The sequence below is a fragment of the Pezoporus wallicus genome, unplaced genomic scaffold, assembly GCF_028554395.1.
Source record: "Pezoporus wallicus isolate ANWC-B61680 ecotype Strahan unplaced genomic scaffold, APGP_CSIRO_Pwel_v1 contig_3486, whole genome shotgun sequence".
Lineage (NCBI taxonomy): Eukaryota > Metazoa > Chordata > Aves > Psittaciformes > Psittacidae > Pezoporus > Pezoporus wallicus.
Genome location: NW_026642292.1, coordinates 3,774,966 through 3,792,249, shown reverse-complemented (window position 1 = coordinate 3,792,249; position 17,284 = coordinate 3,774,966). Strand labels below are relative to the sequence as shown.

Genomic DNA, 17,284 nt, shown 5'->3' with positions numbered 1-17,284 from the left:
AGGCTCCTGCACAGGGGCTAATGAGTGTGCAAGCCTCTTGGTGAGCCCTGAGGCTCCCTCTGGGGAGAAAACTGGCAGGGGAGGTTGGTGGAACATCTCCCCCCCTCCTTCCACAGCTGAGGGGTGCCTGGTGGTCCTCTTCTCTCACAGCCCTGGGAATCTTTAGATAAAAGGAGCTGCCAAAAGGTGCAGTCCCTGCCTGTCAGTGATGGGCAGGAGCTGCCTAGATGGGATGAACACACTGTGCTTGAAATCCCTCTCTGTAATGGCTATGGCACAATGCCCATCTCCCAGGATCTTTCATGGTCTGGCCTGCAAGGGTACCTGGTACATAGGATGTAACAGCTTGCTTTCCCACACACTTTATCTTTTTTCCCCTGAAGGCAGACAGTGCCCTTGTGTTTCGGCCTCTCCACTTTCTCAAGTGGGCACTGGGGCTGTCAGGGTCTGTCTTGAGATTGTGCTTGCTCTCTCTGTACTTGAGAAGAAAGACTTGCTTCACTGCTGGGTGCTGATTCTGTTGCTGCCAGGTTTATTAGGTCCTTGTATGGCACCATAAAGATATTTTCGACACTGGGTAAGGTGGTTGGCTGTGAGGTGCAGAAAGCTGATGGCGTGGAGCTCAGGGAGTGATGAGGAATAGAAAAAGTTTTTGCTTACGGATTGAATACATTCCAGTGCTCTGTTGTGGCAGGACCTTCTCTCACGTTGACCAAATGAGAGATTGTGGTATGCTTGTAATTAAAGCCTTTGTCATTCCCTCCTATCCCATCAGAAGCCTCTGTCATTCCCTCCTACCCCATCGGAAGCCCTCTTTTCTGCCGTGTGTAGCTGTTTTCTGCTCTTTGGTCAGCTGGGGCAGATTAAATAGGCTGCGGTACAAAACCACAGAGGAACAGTGAGCAGGACGATGTGGTACAAAACAGTTGCTGCTATAAAAGAAGCAGAGATGATTGAAAAGAGGTTGTCGTTAACCTTGGGTTGCCATGAACAGTCTGATCATCAGAACTCTTGTGGGTGGGCATAGGAGCAAAGAGAAGAGTAAGGTCCATGTGTGCTGATTGCCACAGAGACAGGGTCACTTTAATAATCTTTTATAAATTATTTTTGACAGCAGCAGGAGAGTGCTTGGGATGAATCCCAGGGAAACTAAGGACCCCAGGCTCCTTGAGGCTCTGCTTCATACCCATTTGTCTGTGTTTGTCCTTTGTCCTTTGCCCTCTCAGGGTTCTCCAACCTCTCCCTTGGGGACCAGATGAGCCTCCTGCAGAGCGCCTGGATGGAAATCCTCATCCTGGGCATTGTGTACCGTTCCCTGCCATATGAAGACAAACTTGTCTATGCTGAGGACTACATCATGGATGAAGAGCACTCTCGCCTGACGGGGCTGCTGGAGCTTTACCTGGCCATCCTACAGCTGGTGCGCCGCTACAAGAAGCTCAAGGTGGAAAAGGAGGAGTTTGTCACACTCAAAGCTCTGGCCCTTGCCAACTCAGGTACAGCCCCAGTCCAGTCACCGTTACAATCAGGGAGTCAAGGCCCACACTGTTATCTAGCCTGGGAGGAAACTAGAGACTGCTGCCCGAGACTGTGCTCTGCCTGTGTCATGCAACATCCTCAAAGCTCCTCTCTGTCCACAGAGCAGGACCTAAGCTGGAGAGCAGAGAGAAATTAGGCTTATTGCTGCTAGAGCCTAAACTGTGCTCTGGCTCTGTATTAGAGAGTGGAAATCATGGGGTGGCTGCTGGTTTCTGGCAGTAAAAGAAAGCCTGTGAAGCCTTTCTCCACTAGTGAGCTGATTCCAGTGCCATGAGCTCAGAAAAGGGGATGTAGGACGCCCCTGCATCCACTTCAGTAGTGTTCAGTTGGTCAGCTACAGCAAACAGGGAAACCTTGGTCCCAGTTTCGAATCCCACAAAAAGCTGTGGGATTTGGGCTCCCCAGTCGTGTCCTAGAAATGTTCAGTGACCACAGACACTGAATCTCCCTTAAACTGGGAGACAGCATGGATCTGGATGGTAGAGCATAAGCCTATGTTGCCTGTTCTGTTTCCTCTTGTGAAGAGGATGAGAAAGGCCAGGGCTCTCCACCGAGTGCCCTCCATCTCAGTCTGGGGAGGGCTGCAGCTCTCAATCTAGCAGGCTGTAGGGGAGACAAGAGGTGCTGGGTACTGCACTGCTGTCGCACAAAGCCAGACAGCTATTTGCTCAGGATTCCCTTCCAAAAGGGAAACTGCTAAAGCTACTGTGTGACGAGGGCTCCCTCTACATCCCTTGAGTCTCATTGTCTCGCATCAGATCTTTCAAACTGCATCATGCAGGTCACAGAATTCACCCTTGCAGCCCAGCAGTGAATCCAGTATCTGTGTTGGCTAAAGTCACCTTCCAGAAACACACCCCGTGTGAAGCTGAAGGGATTAGAAGAGGGGGAATCTCCATCTTTCATGGTAGCTCACTCTAAGAATTAATAGTTTTCTCAGTTAAAAAAAAAACACAACAACACACACCCCCCCCCCCCCCCCAAAAAACCCACAGCAAAAAAAAAAAAAAAGATTCCTTGGCGCCATATTTTTAATGTCACTTTGCCTGAGTTCACCTTCTAGATACTGGTCTTTGTTGAGCTGTGTGCTGTGACCCCCAGGTCTTCTTCCACCTGACTGCTTGACTCGATAAAGTTGCAGTTCCATAGACACATTCCTTGGCTATAGATACATTACTGCAAGTGTAAGCAAGTGGTCCAGAGTGTGTGCGGCTGCCCTATCCCTACTGTTTTACACCATCCTGATCCTCTTTGCCATCCATACATCTTAGCAGCAGCAATTTAAAAGAAAAAAGAAATTACTTACTACTCATTGATAAAAATGTTGAGTGGCATCTGTTTCTTTCACTGACCCCGTGGATTTCCACTAGAAAACTCCTCCTTCAGGGGTGATTCACCACTGATAGCTACTTTGAGATCTGTCATCTAGCCAGTTACTAATCAATTGAAAGTGTGCTTTATTGATACTGCATAGTGCTAATTTTTTAATGAGAATGCCCTGTGGTGCTAAGCCAAGTGCCTTATAAAAGCCTAAGTCTATTACAGCTATGAAGTTAACTTTATCAACCAAACTTGTAATCTCATCAGAGAATGAAAACGTGTTTGTCTGACAAGACCTGTATTCCAAAGTATCGTGTTGACTGTCAGTAGAATCACAGAATCATTCAGAATCATAGAATCACTGAAGTTGGAAAAGACCCTTAAGATCATTGAGTCCATCCATTAACTTAGCACTGCCATGTCTGCCACTAAATCATGTCCCTAAGTGCATGCCACATCTCTGTGTCTTTTAAATGCCATTTTATAAGTCTTAATCAAACGTCTGTCTTTTTTTTTTTCTTTATGTTGCCCTGGTTCACATCAGGCTAGCATGGAAATCATCAGGTAATACCTAGGAGAATACATACATCATTAGAACTTTTCCAGTCATCTTGAATTGCTTGAAAATACCAAAACTTGTAAATCATTAATCTGCCCTATCTGGGCCTCAGCCAGCAAGTTTAGAACTCTTCAAGCCAAGTTATCCAGCTCTGCTGATTTCTGTGAAGTTTGTACCTAACAGATGTCTAAATCTTCTTGTATATAGGACAGACTAAGAAGTCTTAATAATTTTCATACAGCATTGCTACATAATGCTGCTTTTTTTCTAAATGGGACAGACATCCTCACTGAGGACTTCTGTCTCCTTTGCACTGCTGTTAACAGTTTAATCATCTCCAGGTGAAAAGAGCCACCCTACAAATGGTCATTTTTCTTCTATTTCTTAAGTATTTATAAAACTTCTTTATTGTCCTTAGCCCTCCAGCCATGGATTTTCCTCCAATGTCCTTCACTTCCCTTATCGATTTTCTATACTTCATAAATTCTGATCCATATGAATTGCTATCTAGTTCCCTTTTTCAGTTTCTTATATATTGCTTTTTTAGCTCTAATTGCTGCCTTCACTTTGCCACTGAACCAGGATGGGCAGATGGCCAAGGCTGGCCTCTCTTTGTGGGATGGTAGCTTGTGGTGATGTAATCAACTCCTGTTAAAGGATCTGCCTCCTGTCTAACAGGAAGGTCACAGAATTAAACAGGGAGAAGGACTCCTCAGAGAGGCTGAAGTGCTAAGGTAGTGGTTGTGACAGGATGACAGGGTAAGTAAGTGCCACACCAGGGCATTTATCTGGCCCATGCTAAGGGCAGAGATGCTGCAGAACCTGAGCCTTGGTACTGTCATGTCCTTCACAGTGCAATAGTAGCACTGTCTGCTGATGTTGCTCACTGTGCTTTCAGGATTAAACCTAGGGTAAACCTTAAAGGACAGTCTGTATTGGGAGTGGAGAAACACTAAGCAAAGACAGACCAGAACAACCAACATTTGTCAAGTGGTTTGGGGTTCTCCTTCCAGCACTGTGGAAGTAAAGTAGCCAAGGTAATGGTTAGGAGGCACAGGACAGTGCATGTTCTCAACTGGATGAGAAAAGCCATTCTGACTTGACTGGTTTCTCCTAGTGCATCTGTGTAGGAGTATAATCCACAAAAATCCTGCTTTGTTATTTGTATTGAAACATATGAAAGTAAAGCACAAGATCTCATTTTTCACGTAATTAAAGCCTCTCACAACACACACATAAGGGAGCTAGAATAGAGCAAGTGTATTTTTCTAATGTAGCTGTCACATTCAGCCTTCACATTCTTTTAAAATAAGTTATTTTTTTTACCATGTTTTTGACATGGAGTACACTTGCAGAGCCTGCATGTATGTGCTTGCATGCAAACAGCTAATTCCTAAAACAGTAGGAATGGAATGCAGACTACCTCTCAGCTCCCTTGGGTCAGACACACAGTTTAAAGCTGATCACTTACATTAGCACCTGTGCTGCCTAGACCTCCTTTCTGTCTTGCCTCCTATATAAATTCCTGAATTTCCCTTATCCCTGCTGGGTGTAATTGCTCATGCTTCTAGGGACTTTCCTCTCTTCCATGCAGCCCTGTGTGTATTGACCCTTTGTTTCTAGGAATTAAAACAAATGAAAACAGAAGTGGGAGCTTACTTGCTCTTTGCTAGAGGAGAAGCTGACAATAGGCTGACCTTGCCAGAGCTGTGGCTGATCTCCGAGTCCTCAGTGTAATGCACCAAGGACACACCTGCTGGGACACGCAAAGATAATTCAGATGACCTCTGTCTTTAGTAAGTGCATTTTAGAGAGCTGAGAAATGAATTGTTAATGCCCAGACAAGCAGGCAAGTCCCAACAATATGATCACACAATTTTTTGACAGAGTAGGGGTGCTATATAAACTGTTACCCTTCAGAGCCAGCAGTCCCTTCCTAGGCATTCCAAGGTCCTTTTTCTTCATGAAACAAATTGATCAACCTGTGTATTGAAGAGCCCTCCAGGTTAGCATACAGCACATGTTCATTTAAGGAAATCCCATACCGGCCAAATGTTATTTCCCTTTTTTTTCCCCATGTATTTAAATTCTGAGATGGAGGGAGCAAGATCTGGATCTAGCAAGGGGATATGTAGCAAATTCTGTACTAACAGGTCCTGCAACATCCTGGCTCCTCCTGCTCCAGCCAGAAGCTGCAAGAAAAAGAGTTAGGTGAGGAGGCAGTGAGCCTTGTCCATCTCACACCTGCCCTGTACCCCATGTCAGCAGTGTTGGAGAGGGGCTCCTGACATGAAGCCTAACTTTTAGGCCAGCTGACCCTCAGGGACATAGTTGGGCAACCTCCTTCCACCTCAGTGCTCCACCAGCTGTAAAAATTCATAGCTATTGATTTCGTAATTAACAGTTTATCAATGCCATCGACACCAGCTCACTGGTGAATTGCAGGGAAATTAATCCTGCACTGGTATTTTTTGCAGTCAGCTGCTGATTCTGAGCTGCTTTCAGCAAAGAGGAGGGAAGTGGGGCAGGCTTTGATCTTTATTTTCCCAATTGCTCTCCCTGGGTACATTTAGTTATGTAGTGCTGTTAAGTCTCCTCACCTTACAGAAGTCAGGTGGCAGGAGGGATTCTCTTTGCCGTTCAGCTACATCAGTACCCAAAACCAGAGCACCCACTTGGACCTGAAGCTTGGCTCATTGCCAGGTGCTTCTAGCACCACTGGAATCTGCAAACTCTGATGGGCTGTGATTACTTTTTCCCCCACCTGGGAGGACATTAAACAGAAAGACTGGAGGATATTTCTCTCCAAGCTCCAGCTCTTGATACTTCCAGTCTCAAAAATTACCTTTGCAACTTGGCAGGAAACAGGTCCCACTCACTTCTCCTGGATGGTGCATGGAAATTTTCCAGAGATGCTACCTGGCTGGGAGAAGTTGCCAGACTGACTTGGCAACATGCTTCTCCCTCCCTACATTTCAGAATCAAGCTCTATGGCTAGCTCAGGCCACTGTGATGACCTGCTCTGAACTTCTTTGCCTGATCTCTTGAATACAAAAAGCAAATGCAGCAAGAACAATCCTTTCTTAGTAGGCTTCTTGGAAATACAACCCTTTAATATACTCTAATTAGTGCATTCTTTCTAAACAGCTTCTTAAACAGCTTTCTTGCTAGACATAATATTTTCCCAACTGTTGTAATACTTTCTAAATTGTGCATGATAAATAGCATTTACTGTACATGTATGAAATTCACAGTATTTGTGTTGCACTCTCCATAGAGATGACACATATCTCTAGAGAGATTTTGATGCTTCGGCCAGCCTTCCTCTCTTTCACTGCTGTCACACTGAGGAGCCCATGTCCTCACATTTGTGTTGTGTGTGTGGCTGAGCCAGAGCACTGCTGCATTGCAAAGTCCAGCTGCAGTGGCAGACAGTGCACGTGCATGTGTGCTTGCCATGGTGCCCCTTTGCTGCTGCCTTTGGATTCATTGTCCCATGGCAGGAAACTTGATCAGTGCGTTCAGTATCAATTAAAAGTCTCTAAACAATGATGACAAGGCAGTAGTGTCTCCAGCTCTGTCAAGGTTGTAAGAAAGAAGCAAGTATCAGCGAGATGAAAAGGAAGAAAAGCTTCAGTGACAGTTAGCTTCTCTAATCTAGCCTCTGATCTTTGGTGCTGCCCTCTGTCACTCTGACTTACCTATGAGTTTAGCAACCTGTGTTCAACTTGGGTTTCCCAGTTCAAACCCAGACTGGCTCACCTTTGCCTCAGCGACACGCTAAGGAGCTGTGCTAGCCTTGCAAACCCTGCTTGCCCCTCCAGCAGCTTGAAGAAATCTAACTGGCAGCCTAAGGGAAGGGGCCTTGCAAGACGTGTGGGTTTCCTTCAGTGAAGCAGGAAGCTCCCTGAGCAGCTGCTGGCAGTCTTTGAAAACAGCAGCATATGCACAAAGGTGGGGCTGGCAACACCCTTGGGCACACTGGTTGTGACCTACTGGGGCTTTTCTGTCTTGCTGACACCCTGAGCAGCTGCACGGCAATTAGGCCGTTTAGACAGATGAAGCGCTATAGCAGTGTTAATTATTCTTAATGAGATTGCTCCCAAGAGGCAGCACAGCAGCTGCTGCCCCTTGCAGGGTGACTCTGCCCATAAGGAGCATGGAGGGCAAGTGAATGTGCAAGTCACAAAGGCCCCTGGCTGACCCCTGAACAGCTTTGGGGTAGCTGGCAAACTCAGCAGCATGCAGGGCACAATGTGTCACCTACCCCAGCAACCTTACTGTCCCTGCACTGCTGCAGCCAACTCGTTGGGCTGATGCCAAACATCACTGCAGCAGCACCAACACCTGTCAGCAAGGTGCATTTTTTTCCCCTTAAGAAACAAAACAAAGTACGCACACACCCAAAAAACCCTCAAACAAACAACAAAAAAATCCCACCACCCCAAACCCAAACCAAAACAACAGAAAAGAAAGAGAAGGAAAGAAAGCATCTTTAGCTCCAGGACCATAAAGGATTTCCTTTCTTGTTCCTCATGTCTGAGTTGTCTGTTTGCTGTCTTTTCTTCCACGCCGCAGATTCCATGCACATAGAGGACATGGATGCCGTGCAGAAACTCCAGGACCTTCTCCATGAAGCCCTGCAGGACTACGAGCTGAGTCAGCGCAACGAGGAGCCCCGGCGAGCGGGCAAGCTGCTCCTGACCTTGCCCCTCCTGCGGCAGACGGCCGCCAAAGCTGTGCAGCACTTCTACAGCATCAAACTTCAGGGCAAGGTTCCCATGCATAAACTCTTCCTAGAAATGTTAGAGGCAAAGGTCTGACAGCCCCAGCGCCAGCTGACAGTGGCCGGGGAACAAACAACTAGAAACAAAGATGCAGACAACGGAGCAGTCCAAACAGCAGCAGCAGTCACCGCCGGCTTTTATCTCCAGTCATTTATTATGGAAGAATTATTTAATGTCTATCTGCCAGCGTGACTGCAGAATCTCGTGTACAGAAGGGGGAAACTTTTAATCAGTCACCCGTTTCTCTTGTTTTTGTTTTTCTCTGTGGAAAGTACCAGAATATGCTCTTGCACTTGTTGAGGCGGTCATCTGGGCTCAGCCCCACTGAGCAGTGATGCTCTCGGCACTGTCCAGGCCGCCTGCTCCCCAGCTCCCTCCGCCTGTGCTTGAGGGGGAGTGGGAACAGAAGCAGGAAGAGAGGAAGAATAGAGTCAATATAAACATTATCTGCTGGTGTTGTGAGGGGTCAGATAGAAAGGGAAGCATCCAGGGTCCTTCTTTTTGTCACCTTTCTGACGCTTACATAGAGCAGATGCTCCTTTGGAGAAGAGCACTGCTGGAACTCTGCTGATCAAAATGGCTGCTCCCAGGCCACCCCTCTAGCAACAGCTAACACTTGTACATAGAGGCCCCACTTCTTACCGGGAAAGATGCTCCTAACTGTGTAAGATATTCTGCGACCTTGTACAGTGTGTCATTACGCCTGGCTACTCCCTCCCATGTACAATCCCTGCAGGCCCCTGAAGAGGTAGGATATATGTCCCTGAGAGAATTCAAGTCTGCTTTCCCAAATGGCAAGGAAAAAAGAGCCCTATATGATGCCTCAGAGCTGGGTTGACTTGATAATCTCTGCATCCTCTCCTATGTGGTGCTAACTACAATTCTTCTACACTTTTCACCCTATAGTGTATCAAACCTGCCTCTCCAGGTCAGCCGAGTGCCATTTCCCACTTCTTCCTTGTGGCAGAGAACACAAGGCTTTGTCTGCATGGTTACTGCCCAAGTATAAATGCACCCCAAAACAGAGCTTTCCTAGACCTCATTAAAGTGATAGCTTTTTGCCTCCACAGAGACTTAGGCTTATTGCCAAATGCTAGTTAGGAATCAAGGGCACTGCTTTTTTGAGGAGGCAGCTCTTGAGCCTGAGAGATTGCTTTTTTGTGGCAGTCTATGGAAATAAATTAGAGGGTGGCATGAAACCCCTGATATCCCAACTACTGTCTTCCCCTGCCTCATCCCATTATCCTCAACAGCAGCAAAAGAGCTAGCACAGATGATACCTGGGCCTGGTAAGAGGTTTTCTCGTTGATGGGAAAGCAAATACTTGACCTTAAGGTGGTGGGAGAATTGGGGGAATGTTTATTTACCTGTCTCATGTAACCAGGTTCCTGCTGTCTCCAAGCCCTGGTTTAGATTTGCTGCATTCCCAGTAGCCAGAGGGGAATGTGGGTGACTGCAAAACTGGCTGTTGGCATTCTCTAAGATTTTATTTTCGAGGTCACTTTAGTTTTGACCCAGCCTGAGCTGATGAAACCTGAATGTATTGTCTGTTTTGTGGTCAGTGGCATGGCAGTACCACTGAGAAAAAGCCTCTGATACACATTCGAGACACCACTAGCTTACTGCCTCTGTTACCCTCAAGCTTTCCTAGCTATCCCAGAAGAAAGATGGTGTGGCAGAGGAGTAGCTTGCCCCTGGCAGGAAGCCCTCCAAAGCAGGGTTGAGGCATGTGATCAGGGAGGCACTGGGTGCCTGTTTTCTTCTAGAGAACAGTGCGTTCCAGTAGGGCTGTCAGTGCTGCAGAACAGCACCCAGGCTAGCTCAGAGATGAGGGGCGCTAACTGATGCAGACCTTTCAGCTCTTGTAGCCTGGCGCTTGAGTTGGTTCAGTTCCACCTCCTTTGAGTTTTCCTACACTACACAATTGTAGCTACTTTTATTCAATTTGTACTCACTTGTTGAAGGAATTCAGTTTGCTTCAGGCACATTAGTAAACTGAGACCTAAGGAGCAGAAGGCACATGGGAGCTGCGTCTGCTTCCATGATCACAGCAGTAGCAATTATAGAGCTCCCTTATGCTTTGAACAGATACTTGTGTTTCTCTCCCCAGCTGCCTCTGCGAGGGAGCTGGTGAGAAAATGAGAGGCTTTTGGTTGCCTGTATCCATCTGTGACTGAGAGGGACCAAAACAAAATGCACGCCACCACTAGAGAGCCAGCTCGCTATGTGCTGCATTCTGGCAACAATTCTGACTCTGGCAAAAATGCTCTCACAAATGTGCTGGGTTGCACTATCACCTGTAAGTTTGACTCATTTGACCACTGTTGCTTCCCTGCCAAGTCCTACCCAGCTCGCCATCAGCCTACTGTGTCCTGACCTGCTGTGCAAAGACAGCTGTCCCAAAATAGAAGAAAAGATCCTAAAAAGCAATTCTTACTCTATTGGGCCCTGCCTGGAAAGGTCACATACTTACAAAGAAAAAAGGCTCTTCCAGCTTTGTTGTATTTGGCCCCAGGCCTGCTTTCCAGAATGCGGAGGGAGAACTACCTACTGATACCTACTAAATAATGATAATGAAGAGCTGCAGAGTTAGCTTCGAGCCCACAGAGAATGCTGGCTATTTAGACTAGGGCTGTGGCATGGAGGCAACTCCTGCCTTGGCAGAACAGTATGAAGATACCAAACACTTTTCTTTTTCCAGGACCTTCTTTCTCCAACACAGTTGCATAACCTTGGAGCCCTCCTGGATATCCCCCACTTCTTGAAGATAATATGCCTGGAAATGTTTGCATTGCTTCTCAAATAGGATGGGAACTGAATCAGACAGTAATTATCACACATTAATCTCTTTAAGCAAGGAATGCAAACTCTCCCCCAGGAACTGGGACAGAAACATCTATTTAGATTTAACCCTTAAAAGTCTTGTACTATCTTAAATTGTGAACCAGGTCAGCTCTATTGGGCCCTTCCACCAGTGCAGGAATCATGCGTATCTCTTCACAGTTAGTTATTCTGATCTGCTGTGCATCACTAATACTATCACGCTGCCACAACTGAGGAGTATGTCCAGCTACGCAGCAAGCTGGGCTTGCAGAGGACAGGAACATTGTTGTGTAGTCCTATCAGTGAACTTAGAAGTAGGAAATGGGGTGTCAGCAAATGCTTTGGTCTTTGAATACTCACAGTCTCTTAATACCGGGGGTGTGGAAGTTGAGACATGAACTAGGAAATGGGTTGGTGTTCTTTATGCTGTTCATTTGTAATCTAGGAGTCACAGAGTCAGCACCATATAGCTGTCCTTCTTCATGGCGTAAAAGATAATGGAGCTTGAGCCTTGGGACATAAATGGGCTCTATGACTCAAAGCAAAGCAGAAGAGGTAAGTAAGCGTATCAGTAACAGCTAATAAGCACGAAGCCCATGTCCAGCAACTATGGTAAAGCACCCCCAGCCTCTGATTTGCATGTGCGGATAACAGAAACCGCATACCTGTCAGCTACTACAAAAGGCAATACTTCCCAAGTGACCAGCTCTTCTGTTTCGGGCACATTCTTCTCTGGGAACAGTGGTGTCTGGCCTGTAATGCAAACCAAATTGCATGGGGATCAATTAAAAGAAAAGGTACAATACCACACAGAATTAGGTTTCTGGGGAAACTTGGGCATTACACCTCGCGGCAAAACTGTGAAGCTACAAGAAATGCCCCCCCAGTGATCAGACCCTTGCAGTATTGCTCGTGCTGGGGCGGGGGGTGTGTGTGTGTGTGTTCTTTTCTCTTTGCAAACTATGTCATCCTTTTTTTTAAAAAAACCCTAGTACAAATAAATAAAACATGCTGCACCAGAAACATGTAAGCAGCTGTTAGAGGGGAAAGTCATTGAGAAAGACCCTAGAATGTAACTTGTTGAGCTTCTATTACCAATCGGAGCTGAGAAAAAAAGCTTCCACTTTGTATCCACAAGCTATAATCAATCATATGGCCAAAGGTCACTCTGTTGTTCTTGTGGCTGGGTTATGTGGAGAAGCCAGAGAAACAGAGGCTGTGAGAATGATGCAGAGAGTTATAGACAGTCAGTGAAGTAAAAAGTAAACCAGTATCTACTTAACTATTATCTGCTCCTAAAGGAAAAAGAGAAAAAGAAAAAAATGTTAAATAAATTGTATTCTTGTGGTACAAGTCATTTCAAACAAAACAGAAATAAAACACAGAATGTAAAAACTAACCCAGGCAGAGTAATGTTTATTGCGTTCAGGAGCTGCTCTGTTCTGTCCCTTGAGGTTCCCCCACCCCACGGAAGAGGCTGGGGTGGGAGAAGGCAGGATTTTGCATGCTGCAGTATGGGAGGAGAGCCCCAGCCTGCTCAGAAGCACTAATCTGGTGTTTGCCCATAGCCAGAAAACAAATTCTCAGCAAGCTCCTCCAATTTTGTAAGATAAGCATTGCTGGGAGCTCATCAGACAGGCATGTTGTTGTCAGCATCTGCCATGGACTGGTCTGTTTTTTCCACTCACCCATTTTCTCCCTACATTCTGCACTTCACTGGTGCAAGGAATAAAGATGAGCTAGTGATGAAAAAGCCTTGAAGTTGTTCCAGTGAAAAACAAAATTTCTAATCATAGAATAGACCACTGGCTGAAACCCAACAGTGACATCATGAGTGTTGCAAGTATTACAGCAGAATCCATTGCTTATAAAGCGGGTGCAAGTGCTGAAGTCATGGCATTTGCTTTGATGGTGGTCAAGCAATGCAGGAGAGCAAGCTCATATCTGCTTCAGAAAGCAGAAGAAACTCACTGTGGTAACTGGGGTAGAGACATGAGAAACAAGCACCCCAGGACTCTGACTTTTGAGCACGGACAGCGTCACCCCCCATGTAAGCACCACCATCTCCACGTCTCACTTTTAACCAACACTGAGGTCTTTTTTCCAGGCAGCGGCACTCATCAGGCAACCAAGAGGTGTCTCAGCCTGCCCTCAGGAGGCGATGGCTGTGAATTAGTGGTGGCCAGTAGGAAAGGCTGTGGGAGAGAAAAGAGCTTGAATGAAAAACCAAGATGAGCCACCACAGTAGGACTTTAGAGCAGACTTTACCTCAGTTAAATATAGCACAGGGACAGCCACTCTGTGGCTTTGCAAAGGGCAGCAGTTTTGACAAGTTTATGTGGCGCTGGAGCTACTGGTGTCACGAGATCAGCAAGGGCAGCCAGAGGACTGTGGTGAGCCCGGGCCCCACTGGTGTCTTCAAACACCGTTCATGGGACTTAAGGTTTCCTCAGTCCCTTAACTCTGAAGTAGCAGCTGTCTTCCTTACACATCCTGGGCACCCTTCTGCACTGCATAGGTTTTTCAAGGCTTTCCTTACATTCCTTACTATTGTTCACTCACTCACACTGGAAATAGAGGTGGGGGGTGTCCTGATAGTAAGCACACTGAGCATTGGGAGAAACTGAGGGCCACCTGAAATTTCTTCTTACAGAAAAGCTTCACAGGAAATTCTAGAAAAATACTCTGTTTTCTCCAGTCCAATTAGCTGAAGAGGGAAGGAGATTTCTTTACTAATCATAGGATCAACTACATTGGAAAAGACCTTTAAGAAGGATCATCAAGTCCAACCCTTATCCCAGAGTCCACCACTACACCGTGTCACTACGGGCCTCATCTACAGGTTTTTTAAATACTACCAGGGACAGTGAGTCCACCACTTCCCTGGGAAACCCATTTGGTGAAGAATTTTTTCCTAATATCCAGTATATTACAGCTGCATATATATATGTATATTATGTGTGTATATATATATACACATAATATATATATGTATATACATATATACATACGTATATGTATATGAATTATTTTACATATATATATATATGCATGTAATATAATGGTGCAGCTTGAGACCATTACCTCTTGTCCTATCACTTCTTATCTGGGAGATCAGCCACCTCCTGGCTCCATCCTCCTTTCAGGTAGCTGTTGAGAGCAATAATGTCCCCCTTGAGCCCTCACTTCTCCAGACTAAATAACCCCAGTTCCCTCAGCCATTCCTCACCACATTTGTGCTCCAGACCCTTCACCAGCTTTGTTGCCCTTTTCTGGACCCACTCCAGATACCTCAGTATCTCTCTTGTAGTGAGGGGCCCAGAACTGACCACAGGATTCTGGTGCAGCCTCACCAATGCAAGTACAGGGGGATGATCACTGCCCTGGCCCTGCTGGCCACGCTATTGCTGATACAGGCCAGGAAGCTGTTGGCCTTCTTGGCTGCCTGGGAACAAGCTGTTCATGTTCAGCTCCCCCAGGTCCTTTTCTGATGAGCAGTTTTCCAGCCACTCTTCCTCAAGCCTGTAGCGTTGCATGGGATTATTGTGACCCAAAGGCAGGACCCAGCACTTTTTCTTGTTGAACCTAATCAATGCTGAGTTCTCTAAACACATTTCTCTCCCCCAAGATAAAGTCACGTTTAACTGCTGGGATATGTTCTTAAGCTCCAAATGCTAAAATGATTGCAGCAGTTGTCTGTGGCTACCTGAACATGAAATAAAATGAAAACCAAAAAGATTTTTCTCTTTCAGGCTAAGGTATCACAGAGGGAATCAAAGCAAACATTAGCTAATGTAGTGAAAACTTCAGTGTTCAACTTCCCAGTACCAGGAAGAGGAGAGGTTGTGCTGTGTGCCTGGCTTTCTTTTGGTTGATAAGAAAATGAACATGAGCCAGCTTCAGTGTGCGCTCGCAGCCCAGAAAGCCAACCATATCCTGGGCTGCATCAAAAGGAGCATGACCAGCAGGTCAAAAGAGGTGATCCTGCCCCTCTACTCTGCTCTCGTGAGACCTCACCTGGAGTATTGTGTGCAGTTCTGGTGTCCTCAACATAAAAAGGACATGGAACTGTTGGAACAAGTCCAGAGGAGGGCCATGAGGTTGATCAGGGGACTGGAGCACCTCCTGTATGAAGATAGGCTGAGAAAGTTGGGGCTGTTCAGCCTGGAGAAGAAAAGGCTGCATGGAGACCTCATAGCAGCCTTCCAGTGTCTGAAGGGGGCCTATAGGGATGCTGGGGAGGGACTCTTCATTAGAGACTGTAGTGACAGGACAAGGGGTAAGAGGTTAAAACTTAAACAGGGGAAGTTTAGATTGGATATAAGGAAGAAATTCTTTACTGTGAGGGTGGTGAGGCACTGGAATGGGTTACCCAGGGAGGCTGTGAGTGCTCCATCCCTGGCAGTGTTCAAGATCAGGTTGGACAAAGCCTTGGGTGAGATGGTTTATTGTGAGGTGTCCCTGCCCATGGCAGGGGGGTTGGAACTAGATGTTCTTAAGGTCCTTTCCAACCCTAACTATTCTATCTATGATGATTCTTTACAAAGCCCTTCTGTGCCACTGCAATGACCTGAAATGACACTGTGGCAGAACCTGAACATCTCTGCACAGGGAGCAGGATTAGCCCTGCAGTGTGTTGGGGTGGCTGGAAGAGACAGAGACTGATAAGCAACTGTGAGGAGCTGGGTTTGTAAAGCACAAGGATGGTTCGGCAAAACACGACAACCCTGATCCAAAACATTGCTGCCAGCCATTCTCCAACAGCCTTTCTCCAAAAGAACTGCAGCCAGTGAGTCTTTACATTAGTGCTAGTCAACTCTGAGAGGCCCATCATGCTTCTGGTCCTTGTGTGCTTTCTTCCACAGGGCCTGAGAGGCTAGAAAAGTCTTCAGCTCTGAGAGTAGCATCAACCAAATAATTGTAAATAGGAGGCAAAATTGTAACTGGCCAAAGGCTCAAGCCATCTTTCATAAGAAAAACTGAGAAGACAACAGGTACCACTGATACATCGCGACTCAGTTGTCACTACTTCACCGAGCCCCTCGTAAATCTAAATAGCCACACGGTGACTGCAACCTTCCCTTGGCAGCACACACAGCACATGCAGAAACAGCTCTATTGCTTCAGACCACAGCCCCATTTAGGCCAGTGCTCCCTCTCTGTTAAAGTGGCTAGCAGCAGATGACCGGAGAGGAACATAAAAACAGGGCAAGGAGGTGTAAGTCTGCCAGTGATTTAAGGATCAAAGACTACCTGAGCTAGAGATGAGGCCTTTGCATTTAACAACCCCAATGATTTTTCTTACATTAATTTCTCCAGTCCCTTTTTTCAACCACAACAAGCATTCAGCTCCTGCAGCAATGAGTTTCATGGATCACTGCCCAAAAAAGTATCTCCTTTGCTTGTTCTGAACACGCCATCAAGCTCATCCTATTTATTTCATGCTCCTACAGTTTGTATTAGAAGACAAAACAAACAGTCCCCCGCTCACTTCTCTTTACCATTTACAGTCTTCTAGGTCTTTCAACTTCACTCACAGTCGTTTCTTTTCAGGGAAGAAGTATAGCTGCCAGATACTCCTTCCCTGGGTATACAATGCACCAATCAAAGTTAGGAAAATGTGACAATAAGGAAGGCAAATGGCTCCCTTCCACCACATGATCTTGATGCTTTAAAGACAAGTCAAAAACCTAGTACCAATCTAAGATACAGTGACAGATGTAGACCTCTCTTTCTGTAGCTATCTACACACAAACATACACACTCATTACATCTTGTAGTTCTGCATTCACAGCACTACTAGAGATCATATTTACCTTCAAAATAGCTTAGAAACAAGGTATTAGCCTTTTTAACCCATATTTTCCTAACAATAACAACAACAGCAGATTAGAATCCTTCCTTCTTTACATAGATGTGGCCTTTTCCCCAACAGATCATTTTTCTCCCTTTCATCCACCTGAAACAAACAGAGGAAACTAAAAAGGCACCTTGGCCTTTCTCTGATAATATTCCTTTTCTTATAACACAAAGGATTGTTCTAGAAAGAAAAGATTTTAAGGCATTCCTTGATGTATAAAATAAGAGATTTTTTTTAATGTATTACTTCCTATTACGCAATAAGAAACTGATTTCTGTTTAGAAATCCCAGCTTGCTTAATTCAGAAATACCAGGCTTTTCTAAATGATTAAAATCAGCACATTGACCATTCTAAAAAAGTCCCGGAATCAAGTGCATTATTTTGATGAATGAAAT

At 45.8% G+C, this 17,284-nt stretch overlaps 1 protein-coding gene across 7 annotated transcripts in view; it reads left to right on the top strand.

Annotated features, from left to right (window-relative positions):
* ESRRB (estrogen related receptor beta) overlaps positions 1-9,534 on the top strand; it is a 134,952-nt gene extending 125,418 nt beyond the window's left edge. For all 7 annotated transcript variants that reach the window (XM_057428613.1, XM_057428617.1, XM_057428615.1 and 4 more), the window contains 2 exons: positions 1,227-1,496; positions 7,997-9,534. In XM_057428613.1, coding sequence (XP_057284596.1) covers positions 1,227-1,496; positions 7,997-8,241 — 515 coding nt within the window. In that variant the 3' untranslated portion in view covers positions 8,242-9,534. The remainder of the gene's footprint in view (positions 1-1,226; positions 1,497-7,996) is intronic.
* The last annotated feature ends 7,750 nt before the right edge of the window (positions 9,535-17,284 follow it).